This window comes from Cricetulus griseus (genome assembly GCF_003668045.3).
Source record: "Cricetulus griseus strain 17A/GY chromosome 1 unlocalized genomic scaffold, alternate assembly CriGri-PICRH-1.0 chr1_0, whole genome shotgun sequence".
In the NCBI taxonomy this organism is placed as follows: Eukaryota; Metazoa; Chordata; class Mammalia; order Rodentia; family Cricetidae; genus Cricetulus; species Cricetulus griseus.
Genome location: NW_023276806.1, coordinates 7,797,390 through 7,821,351, shown reverse-complemented (window position 1 = coordinate 7,821,351; position 23,962 = coordinate 7,797,390). Strand labels below are relative to the sequence as shown.

The 23,962-nt window shown below is 37.3% G+C and overlaps 1 protein-coding gene across 2 annotated transcripts in view; it reads left to right on the top strand.

Moving 5' to 3' along the window:
- Adgrl4 (adhesion G protein-coupled receptor L4) overlaps positions 1-23,962 on the top strand; it is a 91,367-nt gene that overhangs the window by 25,952 nt on the left and 41,453 nt on the right. Inside the window, exons 3-7 of one of the 2 annotated variants that reach the window (XM_035451939.1) lie at positions 14,926-14,934; positions 16,975-16,996; positions 19,633-19,749; positions 22,676-22,827; positions 23,202-23,272. In XM_035451939.1, the coding sequence (XP_035307830.1) occupies positions 14,926-14,934; positions 16,975-16,996; positions 19,633-19,749; positions 22,676-22,827; positions 23,202-23,272 (371 nt within the window). The remainder of the gene's footprint in view (positions 1-14,925; positions 14,935-16,974; positions 16,997-19,632; positions 19,750-22,675; positions 22,828-23,201; positions 23,273-23,962) is intronic. The other variant, XM_027395958.2, reaches the window with a different exon arrangement.

Below are 23,962 nucleotides of genomic sequence, written 5' to 3'. Positions count from 1 at the left end.
TAAACATGAGAGATGCATGGCATGACCTTCCCGCATCATCCCCAACCTTGTAATTCTGTAAAGAAACAAGATATTTCCTAAAAAAAGTCTCATAAATTACACTAAACTGCAGTTAGCATTACAATGGTGAGCTGTGACAAAGGATTTCTTTTAAATTTTCTGACTTTATAAATGAACTTCAAATCCCCAGTGACTATGAAATTTCCTCTTTGGCAAATATTGAGTAAAATTATTCTAATCCAAGAAGTCACCACTGTTTTAAAATAAGACTCTAATATGGACTTGATTTTTAAGTCTCAGTCATAGGGGATACAGTAAAAAGCAGTGTTTTGTGTTTTGCTTTACACCTCTTTACATGTTTGTACCAAACCAATGGCAACTTCAAATGAAAATAAAAGTGTTTCAAATTTAGCACAAGGAAGCATAATGAGGCAAAGTAACAATTGGAGGGGGGAAACCTCTGTGTGTGTGTATGTGTGTGTGTGTGTGTGTGTGTGTGAGAGAGAGAGAGAGAGAGAGAGAGAGAGAGAGAGAGAGAGAGAGAGAGAGAGAGAGAGAGAGAGAATGAGTGTATGTGCTGTGTGCATGTGAGTGTGCATGTGTGCTGTATGTCTGTGTTTGTGTGTGTACAGATCAGCACTTAGGGCAGCTCTATGCTCAACTGTGTCCTGCAATATTGGCACTCTTTATTAAAGTGAGGTTAAGAAAGAATGACTTAAAACCCATGTTTAGTTGTTATAGGTGAGGGGCATGAGATATTTGAACATCCTCAATCATTCCTAGAAGATTAACCAGGATGGAGAAGGGTATTGTTGAGTAATATATGAAACCTGGGTTTTATATGCAATAAAAAGACATGATTCCTTATTGCATTCATGAACAGTGTTTATTTTTGAGTGTTTGATTCCTCATTCACCAACTGTCATTGGATTGATTTTCTTAGGAACGTCAGGTGCGCGTGCAAGACAATTGCAGAGTCTAGAGGGCACTGCCATGCACCCGTGTCCTTACTTAGCTGCATTTGGAGAAGTGATAACACAGAATTTATTTAACCTGTAACCAATTCTACAAGCGAATGTGGCTATCTTCAAGCATGCACGCAGTGCTGTTGCAGCACCCTGGAGGAGTGAGCTTGTCTACTGAGCTCCATCTCCAGCCTCTTCTTATGTTTCTAAAAATCTGATACAGGTTGTCACTGTGTCCCCCAAGCTAGCCTTGGTAGTGGGCTGTAACCCAAGAAGGTCTAGAATTTGAAATCTTCCTGTCTCAGTCTTCAGAGTAACTGGAATTACAGGCCTGTATCAGAAGAATCAGTGGTGTTCTTAGTTAAAAAATACTAAATGTGGAACATGTTTATTAGGTCATCAATCTATGCTCGATCCCATAATATGAAGAAAGAAATTAGAATACGTTTTTGCCCCAAAATTTGTGCCTCTGACTTCAATCTTCAAAGTAGTGAAACAATCTATAAAATCTAAAGGACAAGATTTTCCACAAGGACCTATTGAAAGAGCAAGTGTAAAGCATGCACAGATTGCAAGGCTGAGGTGTCACCATGACGACAGTCACAATCCTCTCTGTTGTGCTTGTAAAATACATCGAGGTTTTGGAGGAGATCCTCAAAGAAAACAATGCATCGTGTATGTTGATGAGTATTGTTATGAAGAAAACACAATAATTAAAAATGTAACATCCAGTGATTTCCTGGGTAATTGCACACATGATTGAATGAAGTGTTGAATGTTGTGTGTTTTCACTTGTAGACGGTAGCTTTTCATCTCCTGTGTCCTGCATCAAGACCCACACTTGCATTTTCACGGCCCCACCTATGTGGTAGGCAAGAAGCTTTTTAAAATAAAAAAAAAGTGTTGTGAGTAAAAAGTTCTATTACACATTTGATTTCAGAGGGCTAGACAGTCCCTTAATAGCCTATAATCTCAGAACTCTATAACCTTACAGTAGATGTTCAGAGAGGTTTCCAACAGGTAGGAAGCTGATCCCCAAACCTTCCCTATGTGTTCATAGTAAATACTGGAGGTGCACATAAATAATTACATGAAAGCAAATTTACAGTCCTGAAGTTTGGATTTGTGATGTAGAAAAGCATACTTGATTGCTGAATAACAATCGGCCAGACTACATTTAGTTGTGAGCACTGGCTACCATAGTTATACTGTGGAGTGAGAACCTACTGGGCTAGAAAAGACTTTTCATCCTCAATCTAGCTGGTGGTTAATACAAAACGCTATCCAATGGTGTGTTTGGGTGATTACAGTGAGGGTCTAATAATGCCAGTTCAGACTCAGTGCAGAATCTCCACACTACCCCAACAAATATAACTCACTTTAGCATGTGAATTTTTGCCTGGCAACCTGTTCTACTACATATGTCCTTATGATGGTGTCGCAACAACTTAGTGGAACTCAATATTACCTTGTTACTACTGAAGTTATCTAACCTGTTTTCCTATACTCATGAGTGTATTTAAAAATGTTTTTACTAAGTATAATTAGCACTAATTCATCATTTAATGGGCTTCTATAATTTTTTCTTCTTTTTTATTAGCAAGAAAATTATTTTACATGTCAATCCCAGGTCCCTCTCCCTCCCCTCCTCCCCTGCCACCCCCAACTAACGCCCTACCCATCCCATACCTTTCTGCTCCCCAGGAAGGGTGAGGCCTTCCATAGGGGGTCTTAAAATCTGTCATATTCTTTTGGATAGGGCCTAGACTCCCTTGTGTCTAGGCTCAGGGAGTATCCCTTCATGTGGAATGGACTCCTAAACTCCATTCCTATGATAGCATTAAGTACTGATCCACTACAAGAAGCCCCATAGATTTCTAAAGTCTCCTCACTGGCACCCACAACTCAGGGGGTCTGGACCCCATTGCTCATCAGTCCTCCTTCCCTGCATCTGGATTTCAGTTCAGTTCAAGGTTTAGCTGTGGGTGTCTGCTTCTACTTCCACCAGCTGCTGGAAGAAGGCTATAGGATGGCATATAAGTTAGTCATCAATCTCATTATCAAGAGAGGGCATTTAAGGTAGCCTCTCCTCTGTTGCTTCGATTGTTAGTTGGTGTCATCTTTGTAGCTCTCCAGACATTTCCCTAGTGCCTTATTTCTCTTTAAACTTATAATGTTTCCCTCTGTTATATTATCTCTTATCTTGCTCTTTTCTGTTCTTCCCCCAACTCAACCTCCCTGCCCCATCATGTCCTTCTCACCCCTCCTCTTCTCACCTTCTCATTCTCAGTATCAGGATTGTCTCATCACCTCCAAAACCTTCCTATACCTTCATTACCATCAGAGTTTTCCCAAATTCCAAACCAGTTCTGAGAATTTCCTATTCTAATTGGCATTTATATCAAAAGAACAGAATCATATTTCTGTGACCCAAAAACTTCTTCTTAGCATAATCATTTTGTGACTTACTCGTACTGCAGACACATATTCCAACTATTTGTAGTGTTGGGCTCTGATGAAGGATGCACTGTGAGCGTTTGGATACATGGCTCAGTCTAGGCCTATGTGTATGCTCCTCTTAAGTAAGTGCCAAAAAGTAAGACTGCCAGTTCAGGGATCACTACCTACTGCTCTGTATAACATAGAAACAAATAGCTGAGCCATTCTGCTTTCCCACAGGCAGGTGGGAGAGATCTACTTGTTCTGTATATTTGGCCCAACACTGGAAACAGGGAAGTGTTGCAGATCAGAACCAAGAGCCTGTGCATTCAGGCAGGGCAAAGTCTATCACTCATCTACATACCTGGATTGGTCATGAATGATTCCAATGTTAGCTTCTGATTGTGTTCAATTTTTTACAATAACATTTTGATTTATGTGTGAGAAAATAATAAAAAAATACTTCTTCAGAACTAAAACCAATTTCTCTGTCTCATATATATGAACCTAGGCAAACATAGTTAATGCTCATACACATATCTGTATAAGTGATATGTAAGTTTATATATGGAAAGATACACATGAAATTTAAAGATATTTAACCTGTCATTTGGAGAAAATATAAACTCATGTATAAAAAAATGCACCAAGAGGCTGGAGAGAAGTCCCAGCAGTTAAACACACATGCTGCAGTGTTCAGAACTAAAGTTCAGAGTTCTGTTCCCAGTACTTACACCAGGTAGTACACAGCTGCCTATGCCTCCAACTGTAGGGGATTCAACTCCCTCTTCTGGATTCCATGGGCTCATGCTTCACCACCACACCCTTCTCTCATAGGCAAAGCAAAGATAAATCTTTACAGAAAAGTACCTAAATATAAATAAAAAGACAGAAAAAGAGGCTTTTTGTTTAATTCTAAAGTAGGAATCAAAATGAAATAGCTATTTTTTTCCAGTGTTTTGAAACTGGCTTCTGTTGGGGGGAGGTGACTAAATCAGGAGGGAAACAGAGAAATAAAGCAGAGAAAATGACATTTGAGAGAAAATGCAAATGTTAAAACCTAAGGGTACCACCTGTCTGGCTTCCCTTAAAAAACATAGAAATATGTGCTCTGCGACTGAATTCTGTCTGATGTCCCTAGCTGAGAGGCCTGCACCTGGCAAGAGCTGGGTGCACTGGCAGTCATGTTCCTCAGCTCAACTCCCCACACTTTTCTGCACCCTGGGATAGACAGCAACAGCAGATGGAGGACTGCCGTGACATAGAAAACATTTGCTGGGATCCAGACACAGATGTGTGCTGGCCATGAAGTTGTGTGGAAAGTTTTATAATTTGAGAAATTAATCATAAAATATAACCGTTGCTGAATCAGTACTTAGGGGTAGCGAGGAACTGAGAAGAGCTTTGACAGCGAACACATTCCATTCATGAAGCCAAACAGTCAGCACTGTTTTTCACATTTTTCAAACAAAAAAAAGAATTGTTTCCTGACCTGTATCATTTTATGCTTGATAAGTGTCTTTCAGCACACAGTAGCAGTGAATATACACTATAATTAAATTTTAGAGTCTAACTATAGGAACAAGGCCTACTGCCTTTCATTTCTTTCCTCTCTCAATTAATCTTTTTTTCATGTTTTTGTATTTTATACATTTTTAGCATATCTGTAATTTTCGTTTGTGCTATCTATAGAAAGGAATGCTGATTAATTGGTAAGATTAATTAATTGGAATCTTAGAACTACCTCAAAACTTGTAACTCTCAACTTACTGCCTTAATGAAGAGTCCCTCTTGAATGCAAGCACTCATACTGACTTCAAGTCCAGTCACAATGCTCCGTGATGGTGACCGGGAACAGATTACCCAGTCTGCATCAACTGAGTTGGATTTGGTAACCAAAATGAGTTAAAGGTGACTATAGAGTTTCTCACACAATGACTCAGCAGCTTGCGGGGATTCTCCTCCATCCCAATGGTGCAGCCCCTATGGTGTGCTGGTACTACCTGAGGACCCTCCTACTGTAGACACCTTTCTCTCCACTGTGCAGGTGAACAAAGTCTGGAGAAGTTGCCAAGAGTCACAATTGCTCTTGATGGCTCTTTTCAACCAGAAATCCGCATGTTGTTTAATTATTTGATCATGTTTTGTGTTGCTAGTAATATTAAAACAAAATAATTATTGTTCTCCTGTTGAAGAATATTTTTCTTAGCAAGATGTGTATCTGAGGGAAATCTTACCAAACATTTTCTAGTGTCAACACAGATCAGGGGTCAGATTTAAAAGCTTTCTCTGCCTAATACTGTGCCCTGATTTGCAAAATATCTCTTTTATGAGTTTAGTACTGTCATCTGTAAAATGGGGCAATATCCTTGAAGAGGTTCCTTTCCATGTTTAAACAACAGTTTGACCTAGAACTTATGGACTCAATCAATAGGAATTGATTCAGCAAGGTCCAATACACATGTTCCCTGGATGCTTAAAACTTTGGATCTTTAGGGATCTTTATTTCAGAGAAGACTGTGGTCCCCTTTGATTTTTCTAGTTATGTGTGTTGCTTGCTACAAAGTCGTTGGTTTGTGATGTAAGCAGTAGACCTTTCTGTTTTCTTAACACTTAATTGCTCTAGTGTCCCTGGGACACTGGAGCAACTGAAATGTTAACATGTTGATCTCTAGTATTTACTTTTCTATTAGCCTGCAAGGTTCACATGGGATAAGCAAGCCTGAACAAGGAGGCAATGCTCCAAATAGTTTTTGTTCTAGCATAGGTAACATTGGATGATTGGCCAACTCTCTGTTCTCAAAACATCATATAGACCATGGTTTTATAGAGTCATCTTTAAGGACAATTGTTGTGGAATATTATTTTAACTAAGCAAAGATATATGTTACATTTGCCCATGCTGAGGAATGTGAAAGTGTGTTACATTTGTTTCTTCTCCCTTTGTTTAAATATGTAAACATGTTTTGCATTTATTTCACCTCACCTGCCCAGGGCACCTGCTTGGTCTAATAAAGAGCTGAAGGGACAATAGCTAGGCAGGAGACAGATAGGCAGAGCTGCCAAGCAGAAAGAGTAAGTAGAAGGAGAAATCAGAGAGAGACAGACACAGAGAGAGACAGACACAGAGAGAGAGAGAACAAGGGAATGAAGAAAATGAGGTAGAGAGAGACACACCTGGGGCCAGAAGCCAAACAGCTGCCAGACAGACAAACAAGAGAAGTAGGAAAGTAGGACACACAGAAAGAAGTGTAAACAGCCCTGAGGCAAAATGTAGATAATGAGGAACAGATTAAAATGGAGCTAAGCTAAGATCAGCACTCATGACTAATAATAAGTCTCTGTATCATGATTTGAGAGCTGGTTGTTGGCCCACAAAAGAAACCCTGGTACAGAAAACAGTCATTTAAAAAAAATTAAGTTTAATATTTTTGTCTTTAAGTTTAAAATATATTTATTTAAAATAAATATATGCATCAAACTAGAAATCTGGATTTGATAACCACAAGCATAAGTGGGTTTCTATTTTATGACTTAATTTCTCATTTTTTAGAGATCAATATTTTATTTCATTTTTTAAAATGTCTCACTATGTAGTCCTCCTAAAACTTCTTATGTTGATCAGGTTATCCTTGAAATTACAGAGACCTACCTGCCTCTGTCTCCAAAGTTTTTAAATAGTATAATGTTAGTAGTATTTTGGTATTACAGATTTATATTTTTCAGATTAATTTTTAATCTCCATCTCACTTAATGCTGTAAGTAACTCTTCAGAAACCTAAAGATACAGAATTGACTCCCTAACTTTGTAGATGAATTTAGAAAAAGAAAAAAGGAAAAAAAAAACCAGATATAACATAGACCTTGAGGCAAATAAAGGAAAAAACAACAAGTTGTAAAGAAACCAGGGCTAGGGTCGATCTCAACTCAAAGACATCACAACAGCAAGCAAGGCTGCGTTTGGATCACAAACCTTTGCTCTTCTAGTGCAGGTCCGTTAACTAGAAGCCCAGAAGTGCTCACTTGCAGTAAGTCACCACCCAAGGAACCATTATGCATAGCTAACTACTATTGCAGCCATCTTCTAACAAGCATTTCAAAGAAAGGACCTTGATTTGTTAACAAAAAATCATCACAAAGGGGGAACACACTATTGTATTTGATGACTTTAACAGTATCTCAGCTAATAAATTGGCTGTCATCCTGTTCTGCTTGAAGATAAGGGGATGGGACACGAAGATGCCCTTTTTAGCCTGCCAACTTGCAATTACTCCATGACAGAGCACTGTTTTGCCGTGATTGATGAAGAGCTGAGGGAAGAAAGGGCTTAAGAGGAAGGATTTTATTAGGTTTTGAGATGACATCCCTAGCAGTATTGCTAGGGGAAAATAAGCATAAAAACATCTTAAGCAGAGAGCAAGAACTCGGACATAGCAATTGCTTCCAACATCCTGGTTTTCCCTTGCTTTCCCATCACAAATAGAGATGGAAGCTATTTAATTCTAAGGCTACTGTGCAACCTTTCCTGATTTGTACTTTGGTAAAAAATAGCATGTGGGATAAGAAAAAAAAAAGATACCTTTAAGACTTCAGTGGATTATCATCCAATGTTGTTCTTGAACATTAAAACACAAAGTAACTGCCCAGTCTCAGGCACAGAGTCACCAGAGTGTGATAAAGAAGCGTACATCTCACAAGTGCTACCGTAATCACTCTGACCCTAAGCAGTCATCAACGACTTGTCCCGGGTTTCAGAATCAGTCCCCTTCGCACTTAAGCATTCATATCTTAAGGTATAGGATCAGTTTTACCACCCCATGTTGGGTCCAGATCACTGGTCCAGAAAATAAGGCCTCATGTCTGGTGCCTGGGTCTGAGGTATTAGTTGAATCATCTCCAAGAAGCTGGGTCTCCCCTGCCAGTGGTTCAGGCTGCAAAACTGTTGGAGGAAAACAATTTCCAGCTGACCCTTGAGGCAATTATTTTCAGGCTTGGAAACCTGAAATTTGTCTACATTCAGTACCGTTTTCTATTTAAATAGCAATAAATTACTAATGCCTTTTCTGAAAAGTAACAATTTTGAAATCAATGAAGTATTCTAAAATGAAATGGAAGAGATGTTCACAATCTTGAAAGAAAAGCACGGCTTTTTTGCATGCTTTAATTTTCTCCTTGGGCTTTGGTTTTATGTGAAAATTTATTTTCAACTAAGCCTATGAAGGAATCATATAAGACTGTCATATGACTGATGGTTTGAGACCAGCCAGACCAGGTGTTTGAGGCTAACAGAAGATGACCTTTGGATGCTTGTGGAGCAGCTCAGCCTGTCTGCCCTATGGGTGAAACATATGATGGACAGACACTAAGGAAAACAGCTTGTTGATAATAGATAACACAACACACACACACACACACACACACACACACACACACACACACACACACACACACACACATCTGTATCCAAGAAGAAAACTCAACATTATGATTCTCTCATTATGGTAGAATTTGCTGTGTATCTTGATGTGGGAGCTATGTATACATTCCCCACAAACAGATATTTTATGGCCTTTTTATTTGACAATCTCAGTTCCAAACAGAATCATTGTGCAAAATATTTGCCAACTTACAATGAAGAAACAAGAAGAGATTTTGCAGTAGTATAGCTTGTATATAACTTTTCTAAATTTCCTAGGCCATTTTTCCAAAGTAGACTGGCAATTTACTAATTTTACACAACCACGGAATTTAAACATAGTGTCACTATTATTACACTTCAATTTATGGATAGAGAGACCATTGTTGGGTGGGATTTATTACAGGCATAAGTCAACCTAACATTACAACTAGCGACATACAGAAAAGAAACACTGAATTCTAATTTCTATATTATTTTCTTTTGAACACATAGATATAGTATATTTCTCTGTACAGTTACAAAGCAAAATATACATATGGCCTTCTGCCACCATTTTAAAGTATGCTTTGGTATTTGTGGGAAGTTATCTAAAGAAGTGATTCAATTTCTGTTTACATGATGAGGGCAGGATGAGACAAAAACCAAGATGCCATCAGCATGGACCCAGAGAAGGCTGGTAGAACTATGTCATGAACAAGAGAACATGAACAAGACAACCTACTGCCTTCTTTGAAGAAGAATGCAATATATTGCAAATTGTCATGTTCAGTTCCAAAAAACATTGAGGGTGGAAATGGAGTTCCACATACGAATTTTGCCGAGATTGAAGTAGTATGCATAAGCAGGTAATAATTATGGGACTGTGAAAACATTATGAAATATTATCTAAGAAGGAATGATTAAAGATAACAAAGAAATATCTATGGGTTCCTTATACCATGTCTCAGACCCAGTTTGCCCTCTGTGTCCAAGGTCTAAAGCAGAGGATAATTTTGATAGTTATGTTTAGTGGTCAAAACTATAGGTACTGCTCAAGAAAAAAGAACCACAACATTTTATATACTTATGGGATGTTCCAGTCTTAATAATTATCAGGAAACTATATGAATTTTCCCCTGGCTGTTAGATGGCAATTTCAAATGATAAATATCATTCACATCACCTATAGTGTAAATTACATGGGGATAGTTAAGATATCATGGATTCAGCTAAAATATCAAGCCTTCTGAAGTATGTTGTGGTTCAGATAAATCATGATACAAATATAAAATATAAAATACAAATTCAAAAATAAAAATGCTATATTCACATTTAGAGGAATTACTCTATGCGACAATATGCCCCTCTGTGTCATTTAAGAAAGATGTGGATGATCCCTTCAAAAAACCAGTAAGCAGTAGGAGGTGGGCTCATTTTGCATTAATCTATATCTGAATCCAGCCAATATTCTTTAAATAGCTGCATTCAATAGCTGTGCATTCATAGAAGAAGAAAAAAACTAGTAGCACAGACTCAAATGTTAAGATAGAATGTGCAGTTCTCCATATAATGTATATATAGTAGACCATGCTGACCAGTGACCAAAGTAATATGAGCCCACAGAACTTGATGTATTCAGAGCATTTACTTCCTTCTCCTCTGGAATGCATTAGCATCCTAATTAGCACCTGTAAGAAATTCTGCCTTCCCAGGGGAAAGTAGCTTCTCCTTTAGTGATTATAGTTAACACTACTTAACAATGGTATTGGGATAATAAATGAAAAACCTCACAGATGAGTAATTCACAAGTTCCAAACTGAGAAAGGAGTCTGGGTCGTTTGATGAAATATATCAGCATCTCTGTCTAGATGGGCATCATCCCTGCATCCAGCATTTCCTTGCAATGTGCCTGTCATCCATCTCTCACTAGCAATCTTGGTCAACACTATAGGGATTTCAGAGACCTTGTGTTTAAAAATCCATTATTTACTTCATGGTTTTTCCAAAATGCAAAATATTTCAAGATATTCAAGGAGAAGCCATAGAGCACTTTCTTTGAGTGGAAAGAAGAAAACTTACAAGTTTAGGAAGAAAAAAAATCATATATATTCATACAAAATATTTTTATTGTGAAGTTGCCAAGAAGTATTGTGTGATAAGATATGATGACAGAGACAATATCCCCACAGCTTCCATGGCAGAATATTGTTGCAACTGTCTTGTTTTATAACTATGATTTTTGTTCATATCTCATGATGCCTAGTTTTTAAGGTGAACTTTCTCATTTCAAAAAGGATAAAGAAAAGTATATATAATACTGCCTAAAGTTTCAGGTGTCTGGTGAGGGCCTCAGTTGCAGCATACTCCCTGTAGATAAGGAGAGATAGCAGGATTTTGACTTCATAATCACACAGTCATTAACCCTAGGAGATTATATATGTAGGGTTTGTTACCTATGACTTGTACCACACTGTCTAGCCTTAATGCGGAGGTCTGAAATGATTGGCATTTCCTTACAACACCCTCTTTAACGTTTCCTTGCATAATTCATATGTGATTTGCCGTGCGACCCTGTATCTCTGTAAATGTCTTTCAGCAAGATGAAACTTCCTTTTAGATGATTAGAGAATAATAGAGTATCATTTTTATCTCAGCAACTTACACATACTACTCTACTTTCTCCAAACTGCATAATCTGAAGTTCCCCTCTTTGTGTTCCTTTGTAAACCATCAAGGTTTTTGCATTGAGGGCTTGCTTGTGAGACCTTCTGTCAGTGACTTGATTGCCCCATTGCATATGTATCACTTCAATGATTAGAAACAAAAGTCAATAAAATGAGTTTCACAGAAGCGACTTCATAACCATTATTTGAGTCTCAGGGAGATTATGAGAATATTACTCATCTTTACTATCAGAGCTGATGGGTACAAGGGAATGAAAACGTTGCAGAATCATTGATTGATAGTTTGAAAGAAATGTGTCAGGATTTTGTCCCAGCCTCAGATCCAATGAGCAAGAGAAATGGTTTCTAGTGTGTAGAAAAATAAGCCTGTTTTTTTCCCTTCCATTTCCTTCCTCTACTTGTATTCAGTGTGATTCTTTTTATAATGTGTGTGCATTAATAGTTCTGACAAAGAGAAAACCAAAAATGATAGTAGCAGAAAATGGGAGTATTTTCTTAAGTGCTACATTTTCCTTAAAAAAAAAATGTAATTGCAAAAACAGCCCAGGAGAACGTTTTGTGCATGTATTATTTGTCATCACCGTCCCCCACACTGGCTTCTGCATTCCATTCAAAAGCAGATCCATCGTCAAAGGCATATTTTTCTTTTCAAAAGATCTAAGAATAATAGTTGCTGTTTTGAACAGGTTAAAAATCACATTTCCATTAAAGAAACTAAAAAATATGAACAAACATTCTATTCTTGTGTAACTCTACTTTGTTTACCTTGCAAATTGTAACTTCTTTCACTTGGTGCTTTTTTCTTTTTCTTTAGTAAATTAGACTTACTAAAATCCATGGTCAAGGAAATGTGAGTTTACACTAAACAGTGGGAAAGAGGGATACATTTCCTTCAGTATTGGACTTATGGTTTCATGTCTCTTGTCAATCAATAATCTTGCAGGTACTAGTATACATGCATGCAGAGATAGATTATGTGTATATTGTAGTGAATTATTTCCTTCCCTGAAATAATGAGAGGTCAAATATGTCCCCAGAGGAAAAGGAAAAAAACTGATATAAGATTGTATTTTTTCTCTCCTTCCCTGGCCTTTCATAGACTCGGATATTGACATCAGTTGTGGAATGCACACAGTAAATGGGTCTACTATTTCCTTGACTGATTGAACTCATTCAGTTTCACTGCAGCTCTCCCCCTGTCCTCCGTCTTGGCTGGCTTTTCCTTCCTGCTTTCCTCTTTACCTGTATGTCTACCTTGATGATTACCAGAAATCAGTCAGTGGAATGTATAAAATTGAGACATCTGAGTAATTTTTTTTCCATATTCATTAGAGGACCAGGTGTAAGGGATTTTCAAGTGCCCCCAGGGGAGCGGGGAGATGAGCCGAGCTGCATGGGGATAAAGGGGGCAGATAACACTTTTTGTATTGCACCAACTTTGACCCACGGGGCCTGTTTCATGCAGAATCACATAATGGTTATGGCCATTTTAGTGTTCCGATTGGCCCAGTGATACTAGCAGTCATAACCGGAGGGAAGATGGATCCAAGAGGGAAGCTGCTGTTCAAATTCTGTGTCTTTCAAATTGTTATAATCAACTTTGAGCCTAGGCAATAGTGTCTCAATATTTAAAGCCATGTTTCCTTATCTTTGGTAGCTATATTTGAAAATAGGATGCAAAATGAAACCTTGTTAGGTATTTCAGAGACCCCATGCCCAAGAAAAGCTGTAAAATTCTGTTTTAGAATTTTACAGCACCGTAGACACATGTAGTCCGCTGTCACTGAGGTGCTTGGATTTGCATTCTCAAATGCTTGTTACTTGCGCCTTACGTAGAAACATAGTTTATGACAAAAATACTTTTCTCAAAAACACAAACACATTGTCTTTGACGTCAGGCATAGAAGTTACATCCGCCTGATTCTGCCTCTAGACTGGCATTATTTAAACTCTCCCAGACATAGTTTATTAGTAAAACTAGGCACTTCATTATCACAGCAATTATTTAAAATGTTCCAGGAAAGAAGACCTGAAACACATGTTCCTTTCCTGCTTTCGAATTACTGGTGTAAATCATGCAGATCTGACCTGAAGAAAAACAACTAACCAATCATAGCAGAAATATATCTTAAATGTTATTTCATCATGAAAATAATTTATTTAGACAAAACTAATAATCTGCATTTACCGATCATCCAGATGAAACCATTTCGATTCCTGTTTATCCTGCTTTGAGTCCACCCACTTTCTTTTCTTCTGAGTCATCGACTTCAATTTCTTAGTAGTTATAAAATGTAGTGTGCCTCTTTCTTCACTCTGCGTTGGTGTCATCCTCAAGAAAGTGTGTTCCACAAGGATCTTCACCAGTACTTCCTATATTTCAGGGCTGCTCTGTTACTCAAATAAAGCTTAATTCTCATTTAAAGGTAATTAATCCTTTCAATTCCCATTTAAAGAATATCAGTACAAATATTTATATATAAATATGAATTAATTCAGAGATAAATTCAACATAGAGTCACTGCCAAATGAAACCTTGTTAGGTATTTCAGAGACCCCATGCCCAAGAAAAGCTGTAAAATTCTGTTTTGTTACACATAGAAGCACCGTAGACACATGTAGTCGGCTACATAAAATGCACTGGATGCCATCTTTGACCTTGTCCAAATGCTTAGCATGTCTTCCCCCAGTGTGATCATGCCTCCCCATACTTCATGTTTCAATAACGTAATTTTCCTTATTTTATGCTGCCAGCTGTTTATGAAAACTATTTTTTGGTTGAGTGTAAGGTGAGGGTGGCTTTGCTTTCACTGACCTAGTAATTACAGTGTAATACCTGGCTCCAGCTTCACTTTCTCTTTGAATAACATAAATCCTTATATCCAGAAGTTGGCCTAAGGCAACCATTCTCTTGTCTGCATTGTAACTTAGTAATGTCGCTGTTTACTAAAGGCAGACAAGGTTGACACAAACACTCCCCTCTGGTAAGCTGGGTCATTAGTCCGTCTTTTCCAAAGCTGTGCATACCTTTGCTAGCGAATATGTGTGTCTCTTTGAGCTTGCCATACTTGGTTCATTCCATTAAGGATGAGCTAGAAAGTATTACTGAAAGAATGCTACATATTTCTCTCTATTAATAGTTCTTAATTCTAAAATCTTTTCCAGTTAATCCATGTGCAATAAATTTTAAAGAATATCAGTACAAATATTTATATATAAATATGATGAATTAATGCAGATATAAATTCAACATAGAGTCACTGCCAGTAACTGTGATTTAGAGTTTTAAAAGGAAAGAGGAGAAACAGGTTTTAAACATGCATTTGTGTTATTGTTTTAAATTATATGTATGCATGTTTCTGTATGTGGACTTGTGTTGGTGTGAGTACAGGTACCCATGGATGCCAGAAAAGGATGCCAGGTTACTCTGGAGCTGGAGAAGCAGATGGTTGTGGCCTGTCTGATGTGGGTGCTCTCTGCAAGAACAGTACACACCCTTAACCACAGAGCCATGCTTCCAGCCCAAGAAGAAGCTTTATTTCTTTACAGTCTACCCATCTAAAGGAAATTTCTCTTTAAATGTTAATTATTATAAAGCTTGACACTGCAAAGTTTAAGAGTATTTAAATAATTCATATTTATATATTACTTCTAAAAATATCTCTTACCTATCCACTATCTGGAGGTTACTTTCATATAAATGGTATTTTATTGACCAAGATTTGAATAGGAACTCTGGGGAATTTGTCTGTAATATATATCCACTTTGCAAGACTTGGACATAGCAAATACTTAAATTTCCTAATTCTTGATAAGAAAGCTAAGAGGCCAAGTGTCTAAAGCTATGCTCAAAGAACAATACAAAATTCAATATCAACTGTTTTCTATGAATATGTTGTATAATATTAAAAAATATGTATTGGAATTAATCACACTAATTTGATAATTTATTTTAGAAACCACTCATTTAGGCAATATAAGATGGCTCAATTTCATGGCCTTTGACTGGTAACTCAGATCTAGTGAACCCTTTCCCTAGGCATGCTTGCATATTATTTTTATAGTGGTAGCCCACATGGGATTCAATCCTCATCATTTTCTATATCACCAATAACTTATCAGAAAACACAATTTATTTTAAAATTTAATATAAATTTCCCCCAACATTCTGTGACAGGATTCAAATTTAGAGATATAGATGAAAACTTTTATTTTAATAAAAACTCAATTATCTGTTTGTGTGGTAAGTTACCTTCAGAATGTGAACTCTGGCAGGAGGGCACAGATCCTGACTTTTTGATTAATTTTTACTTATTTCCCAATATAGACACTCACATTTGGGAAATGGATGGCTCCATAAATATTTGATAACTAAATGATTGACTCAAACTCAGTGTGGGTGAAATATTTTTCTTTAACCTAATTTAGATGCTTTGCATGCAATTTGTGATCTACTCTTGGTTAATTTTCATGAAGTAGTGTAATTTCTGTTATATGCATGCATACCTATGTAGATATAGGTAGATGATAGATAGACAGATAGATAGATGCCTTTATTTCTATTGTCTAGGTACAGTGATGTACACATTTCTGCTTTCTGAGTATGTATATATAGTTGCATAATAATTGATTTATATAGAATAATTAAATAGATGCAGACTGGCAGAGTATTAGCGTACACTCAAGAACAGTGAAAAATTCTTCTACATGGACATATTTCAGATAAGGAGAGAAGGAGAAAGACTGTCTTATGCCCAGAAAGCCTTGTTTCCATCAGAGACTTAACCAGCTGCAGCATTTGGATGTCACTCTGCCTACTATGTGGTGGGTGGAGCTCTGCCAGGTTTCAAAGGCTAGAAAACAACACTGTATTTCACAAAAGCTAACTGAATCCTTCGAGCCTATATTCTAGTTGCCAATTTCCTTAGAATGTCATATATTCCATCATTAAGAGTTAATTACTGATTATTTACCTCAGTAAACATGAGTAGGTCTAACAGGTCACGACGCTGTAATTAAAGAAAAATTTGATTATATGCTCAATTTTCTATACTCTCCAGTTTCCAGAAGACGTCTATCTTCTCATTGGATCAGGTTTATTTTTTTGTCAGGTTTATTTCTAATATTCTTCAGTTCAAAGAAGTCTCTGTGTTACAGACACCATAGAAAACAGACATACACACACATGTGTAAGTACACACACACACACACACACAGAGAGAGAGAGAGAGAGAGAGAGAGAGAGAGAGAGAGAGATTTGCCAATATTGCAAGAGGAGTGATCATTGTAATTTAAAAGTCTTTCTTCCAGTCTTCCTTTCCACTGGGATGCTGAAGAACAGCCCTAAGCCTTAGCTAACTCCCTTGTAGCTCTTTTAAGATGTTTGTAAACACAATAACTGTATCAAAACCCAATCCCCAGTCCTGAGTCCTGTGCTTTACCTGTTTCATATGATGGATTATTCAGTGAAAAACTCATTCTCTGGAAGAATGTTATTTCTCACCCATTTGGTTGTCCATAAGGGTTATGTTTTTCTGAGAAGCTATTGCTCAGCTCCTTCCATTTTCTCTGCTTCTAGAGTAATTTTCATTGTTCACTCTGATCATCCTCAGGGAGTGCATGCTGAGCTATAAATCTACACTCTCCAGGTCTTATTAACCATCCTGTAATATAGTGCTGCCACTCTGCAATTCAGTTAATTCTTAAATGTGACATATGTAGTGATTATGATCATTAAACATCAATATATAGAAACATCATTGAACATCAATATAAAGAAAATTAAGTTTCCTACTCAGAGGAAGAAATGGTTCAAGAGAAGTTCTTTAACTTTAGTACATATTTAATTGCAGTTCTGCACACATAAGGTAATTTTTTTCAGGCAGGTGGAGGGTGAGAGCACAAGGCATTATTTTCTTTCCCTTAGAGTCACAGTAAAACAGAATGTCAGCTGTGCAGCCCTGAAAAGACTAGTTGAAGGCCAGCATTTCACAGATGGGAAAACTTAAGCACTCAGTAGCCAAAGTGACTAAAAGTGAAAGAGTAGACAGCATCACTTCTTCCTTTACCCCTCTCAATGGAGCCATGTTTACCACACATGTATTTTGTGTTCTACTTATCTTGTGTTTTCCATGTAAACTGTTGTGGTTTTTGTTTCCTTGAAGTTGAACAATACTAAAACAATATCTTACCTTTGTGAATTATTACCAATAATTAAACATTCGCCTGATACATTCTGTAATACAACATTAGAAAACTACAAATAATCACACATTGCAAGAAGATTATAGTAAAAAACATGCTGCTGGTTTTGCTGGTCATAGACATGGAAAACAATCATGTCCTTTTAAATTAAAATTAGTGAATAACTTGAGGTTGTAAAGGTGGCACTTCTTTTTGAGTAATATTGAATTCTTAGTACAAAGGCTGTTAATAGCAGGAAAATTGGACAAGTTATTAAACTTTGTCAGTCAATCTTAGCCAGACATAGCTGCAATTTAGTTTTCATTAGTATGGAGGCCAATGTTTTTTTCTCTTAGATAACTTTGATAATTACCAAGACGTGCCAACTGACCAACACATTCCTCTGCATCCCAAGTAGACATACTCTCAGGGCTCCTGCGATAAGGATGGTGAAAATAAGAACAGAATCACTGATTCTGATTTTCCAATTGTAAGATCAGGTATCAGCTATAGCCTTGGTACCAGTACTACCTTCAATACATTCACTCATGTGTTACGATATACATCTTTTCTGCATTAAGTATATCTGTTGACAGTATTGCAGCTACAATGTAAGAGATTTAGCCATCCCCATACCTATAACTACAGGAAAATAGAAACAAATTAGATGTAGTAGGTTCAAACCATTTGGGCCTCCTAAGAGACTGCAGGCAAATTTAGCATGGACCTTGCTACATGTTAGAAACCAGATTCATTTTATCCATGGCAGCTTCAGCCCATATGACATAGGATATTTCTGAGAAATATCAGGTAAAGAGGGACACACAGTGATATCCTGAGGACAGTAGAAGTACTTCTGAATGCTCAGACATTCCATTTGGACCATCACCTACCGTTGCTGGATTAAACTTGAGCACTTCCACCAGGAAAGCCCAGAGCAACAATATTAAATTCAGTAATATACACATCTTCCTTTTCTAAAAGGACATTTCCATTTTTGTTAACACATATCAAGTATATATAATAGTAGGTTTCATTATGATATTTTCATGAATGCATAGGATGTACTTTATATTAAACTCCATTGTATTTTCTTGTTTTGAGGTGTTTTGGCAGGGGAACTCCATGTGTGAGCATTACACTAATATCACTTCCTTCCATCCCTCAGCCCCTTTCTACGTCTTCTTGCCTCACCACCCTGACTTCCATAAAATTCATCACCTCCTCATTTTTAGTGATAATCGTGTGTGTGTGTGTGTGTGTGTGTGTGTGTGTGTGTGATTGTAAGAGCCATAGGAACAGAATGTCTGCTGCTAGCTAATGCCATACATTACATGGCATAGGAGTAAATATATAAATCAGACTAAAGTTTAAGAAGCATTAGTTTCACGGGATAATTGATAGTATTTCATAAAATGTAGGTGCTAAATATGAAAACTTTGCATGAGTTTAACCTTGAGTGTCAACATCCCAAGACAGTACTGCCACCATTGTTACCATTATTAGATCATCATATTGCCTGTCAATAAATTCAGAAGCTGAAATGCCTTATTTGGTCCATGATGATGGGATGGTAACCATCTGAGAGGACAACCATGGGAAGCCGTCAAATAGAGCAAGGAGCACCAGGATAGGGAGCACTCGTGAACTCAGAAAAGCTCACTTTCCTCTTTAGGAGCTGCAGAAGACCAGACTCATCAACATTCAGTTATGAATAGAGGGAATGTTCCTGGGCTCCAGCTCCTCCTTAGGAAGCTGTTGGCAGCTGAAGTCAATTGAGGGAAGGGGGAGTCACTGTCCTCAGGGGTATAGTGACTGGGGAGTTGCTTCTCAGTAAGCTCCAGGGGACAGCACTCATCTGTCTTACATCATTTGATACAAAATCAGTAATCATATATACTAGTGTTATCTGTGATACACTAATTTAAAAAAACACTCTGAAATATTTGCAGATATAGATGAGTGATAATCACGCTGCAGGTGAAAATGAGAGCAGAGGGTTTCACTGCTTCTGTGGGGAAGGTTATCAGACCTCCACAGGGAAATCATGGTTCACTCCTAATGATGGCTCTTACTGCCAAGGATATATCCTTGAAGGATATAAGATTGAAGGATATATATATATATATATATATATAATATATATATATATATCATTCGCTATATAAAAATGTTTACTACATATTTGTGAAGTATCAATGAGCTACATTCCCAAGGTTTAACAAGCAAAGGTTAAAAAAGCCGAGGTCACAAGACAAAGTCAAGAACAAAACAAAAATAGTGATGAGAGGAGGAGTTGTTTGGGGAAAGAGATTACAGAGTGGGATAAGAAAATGAGAGGATTGGTATTCAGAATATGTAGTGCACATGTATGAAATAACCAAAGAAGACATTGTAGCGCTGTGAAATCTGTCCACTGGACGTGACATGGATGATGCACACACACAAACCCGCAGCAGCTGAGCTCACTTACATACAATCCCTACAAAGTCCCTCATCATGGATTGGGGAGCACATCCAGAGGCTTGGCCCCTTTCTGAAGAGATACTGGTAGTTCATGGCTGCTGGAGGAGAAAGGGTCACCTTTCTTTAAGAGTTCCTCAAGGACAGTGGATGGGTCACACCATCCACTGTTATAGCATCACTAAGTGGATTCAGTGGAATAAAATATGTAAAAGAAAATAAGAAAGGGATGGGTAGAAAGTGAGAAGAGAGAAAGACAGACGGAGAGAGAGGAGACAGAGTTGAGAGAGAAATGTGATGGAAAGTCTCGGTGAGAAGTGGAGGGGAATTGATCAAGGTATGGGGTATAAAAATATGAAATATTCAATGAATGATTTTTTTAAAAAAGAGAGAAGCCCAAACCAATGCAGAACCAAATCAGCATATAAGAGACATGGGAAGGAAATGAATAGTAAGGTATAATCACCAGGTGTGTTAAAACCTTCCCTTCCAAAGGATGGAGAGAGCTGGGTTTACAGAAGATCATTTTTTATATTGCTCATAGGCTGATGTTAGACATGGTCATGAAGATGTTGCACAGTTAAGAAATAAATTCTTGCCTGGGGGTGGTGGCACACGCCTTTAATTGTGAGTTCAAAACCAGCCTGCTCTACACCACCAGGACAGCCTCCAAAGTCACAGAGAAACCTTGTCTCAAAAAACAAAACAAAACATAAAAACAAGCAAAAAAAAAAAAAGAAATCAATTCTTACAAAGCCTCTAATGCGACCAAATACACACATACAAAAGATGTATTAACTGTCCTGCCCATGAAATAATTTTACTATTTGTGAAAATTGATAATTGCATACAGTTTTATTTGAGCTCTTTTCCCATTGGAGTGCAATGTGTGCTTCTAAAACAGCCCTGGCAGAGGGGGGCTCTTTGGTGACCTGACCTGCATGGTAACAGCCCTGCAATCAGCGAACTCACAAGACTCTGGCAGAAAGATTGTCAAGAATTCAAGGGCTGCATAGTGAGCTCCAGGCCGGCACTGTGAGAACCCTGTGTCAACACAAGAGTAAAGGTCTCTTTGGCTTGAGCCCCACGTTCTGCACTTGACTGTTTGCACTGGTTTTTCATTCCTTCCACACAGATTGGAAAGTGTGGGTGGATGGGTACTCCATATAGGAGTCAACATTCTATGGCTTTTTTTTCTCCTTGGTAAGTTGACTTGAGTTGGATGATAGCTTTTGAACATATATACATATTAAAATAAATAAGGAGGGTGTTTTTTATAGGGTTACACCAGGGTATATAACTAAACACATTATAGATAGGTAGTCATCATACGCAGAGGGGTTTCCTAGCCTTTTACCCTGGTAATGTTCTTCAAAATCTAGTATCACTACCTTTCTAGCTATTGTCAAGTTCATTAAGAACCTAGCAAGAAGTTCTGTGCTGACTTGCTTTTCTGTGGCTTGAGTCACAAGATTTCCTGTGCCTTCATTGTATTTTCAAATGAAAAACTGGCAACAGCTGAATTTAAGACAACAGCCTGATGACACTTTAAATTAGACTTTAACAGCTCCCGTCCTTTTCATACTGGTAAATGGTACCATGCCATCTTGTTATTTTAATAATCAAATTGTAAATTAAAATTACAGTTTCATTCATTAATCTAATAGAAAGCATTTCTAAGATGCCAGAACTGGGCTCAGCACACACACATAAAAAAAATCTTTGCATTAATTTAAGGTAATGATCTGGACTATTCAGCTTCCTTGGAATCATTCCCCAACCTGGCAACATATTTATATTGTATTTATAACTTTAAGGCACATTTCACTGCACTGTGTAAAATTTTAAATTAAGAATATAAATGATGTGAGCCTAAAAACCCAGCACCTTTATTACAGTGTCAATATATAGCCACTGAGAATCTCAGGCTTAATTCTGTGCAATTTATTTCTTCATCCATACTCAGCTATGGTGATTGCATATTACAATCATAGTCCGAATGTAATATGAACAAAAGTAATCAATCGTGATAAATCTTAAGAGAGTTGAGTAACATAATGTGCTGGACCCTAGCTTTTGGGTAAATCAAAGGCAGAAATGAAGCTTTAAAGAGAAAGGGAGTCCATCTTTATCCTCCAGACTACTTTAAACTGAGTTATCATCAGTGGAGCCCAAGACTAGCAGGCAAATAATTGTAAGTGCACTTTGAAAAATGAGTCTTTATTAAATTAGAACTAACTGTTACATCTTAGATGATGGGAATAGATTTACTGACTTTGTTGATGAATCATGCTACTCAGAAAACAATTTGAGAGTGTGGCCCATGAATAACATTTTCAATACTCTATCAGAATGGATTGGCCAAATTAGAGTTAAGAAATGCATGCAGCCAAGTTTGTTGTCTCTTTTTCCCAAATGATGGGATTTCCCCTTTCTTTGTTGTATCAGTTGGTATGAAATCACTAACCATATGTAATATTGTTATCAGGAAACAAACAAATAAAAGAACAGTAATTTAAGAAATTGCTTTTTGAAATATTTGCAGATATAGATGAGTGCAGCGAGTCAGCTGTGTGCGGTGATCACGCTGTATGTGAAAATGTGATTGGAGGATTTCACTGCTTCTGCAGAGAAGGTTATCAGACCCCCACAGGGAAGGCACCGTTCATGCCTAATGATGGCTCCTACTGCCAAGGTGATCTATAGCCCTCAACCTTAAACTATATAAAATATTTACTACACATTTGTGAGGTATCAAAGAGCTACATTTCCATGATCTGTGTCAGGATTCACTAAGATTGACAAGATAAATTAAGAAAGGTGTATTGTTTCACATAGTGGGAGATGGAAGCAGCATGTTTAATGTAGATCACACCAATTCCCCCTTCCTCAAACTTCCTCCTTCCATTCTCTGTGACATATTACATACTCTGGAACTAAAGTGGAATCTCAAATGCTAAAGAATGAGTTTTTAATGTGTCAGTGCACAAAATCACTCAAGTCAACATAATCAGCTCATGGAAAAATGATTTGTAGACTCACTGTGGAACGTGTTTTCTTTTTCTACAGAAAGTGTGAATTCAAATTGCCACTTAGAGCATGACTGCATTGCTGCAAACGTTAATAAAACCCTAAAAAGAGTAAGTAAACACATTAGGTTGAAATATATTTTATTTTGACATTTTGATCTCCAAAGTGCTACCTAAGCCCCTTTTGAAAATATTAGCAGCTGCACCTCCTGTAGAACTGGAACTTTGCATAGAACCATGTAAGTATTATTACATTGCATATAGGATTACTTTCAAACTTCCAAAAGCATTGTGTAAGACTTTATCCTGATTCATTTAAGTTATTTTTCCATTGTTTGGTGTATGAGAAAATTATTTTCAACATGAAAGGAAGTTCAAAATGGCAAAAACACACATTGGCTCAAACCCAGCCCCACATTCTAAGGAGATGTAGTTAAACGCAACTAGAGTTTGTACTTCAAAGTGAACACTTCAAAGAGAAAATAAAGAAATAAAGTAGGACATTCACAAAACTGCTGATACGTGATTGAATGGGTGAACCAAACTATGAGGAGTGAACCTTCAACCAAGGCATTTTTTTCCATCCTGTCACGTACAGAGGAGTGCTTTGGTGGAAAACAGTCTGATTCAGGTTATTGAGTCAAAACTTCTGATTTACGATGTCAAAACTTATATGAACTAATTAATTTAAATATTGAGATAGGTTCACTGGCCGGGATATAGTTCTATACTGGAGAAAAGGAAGTTATTTTTGAAATTATTTTTAAATTATCCATTCAAATGTGTTTCTGAAGTACACTA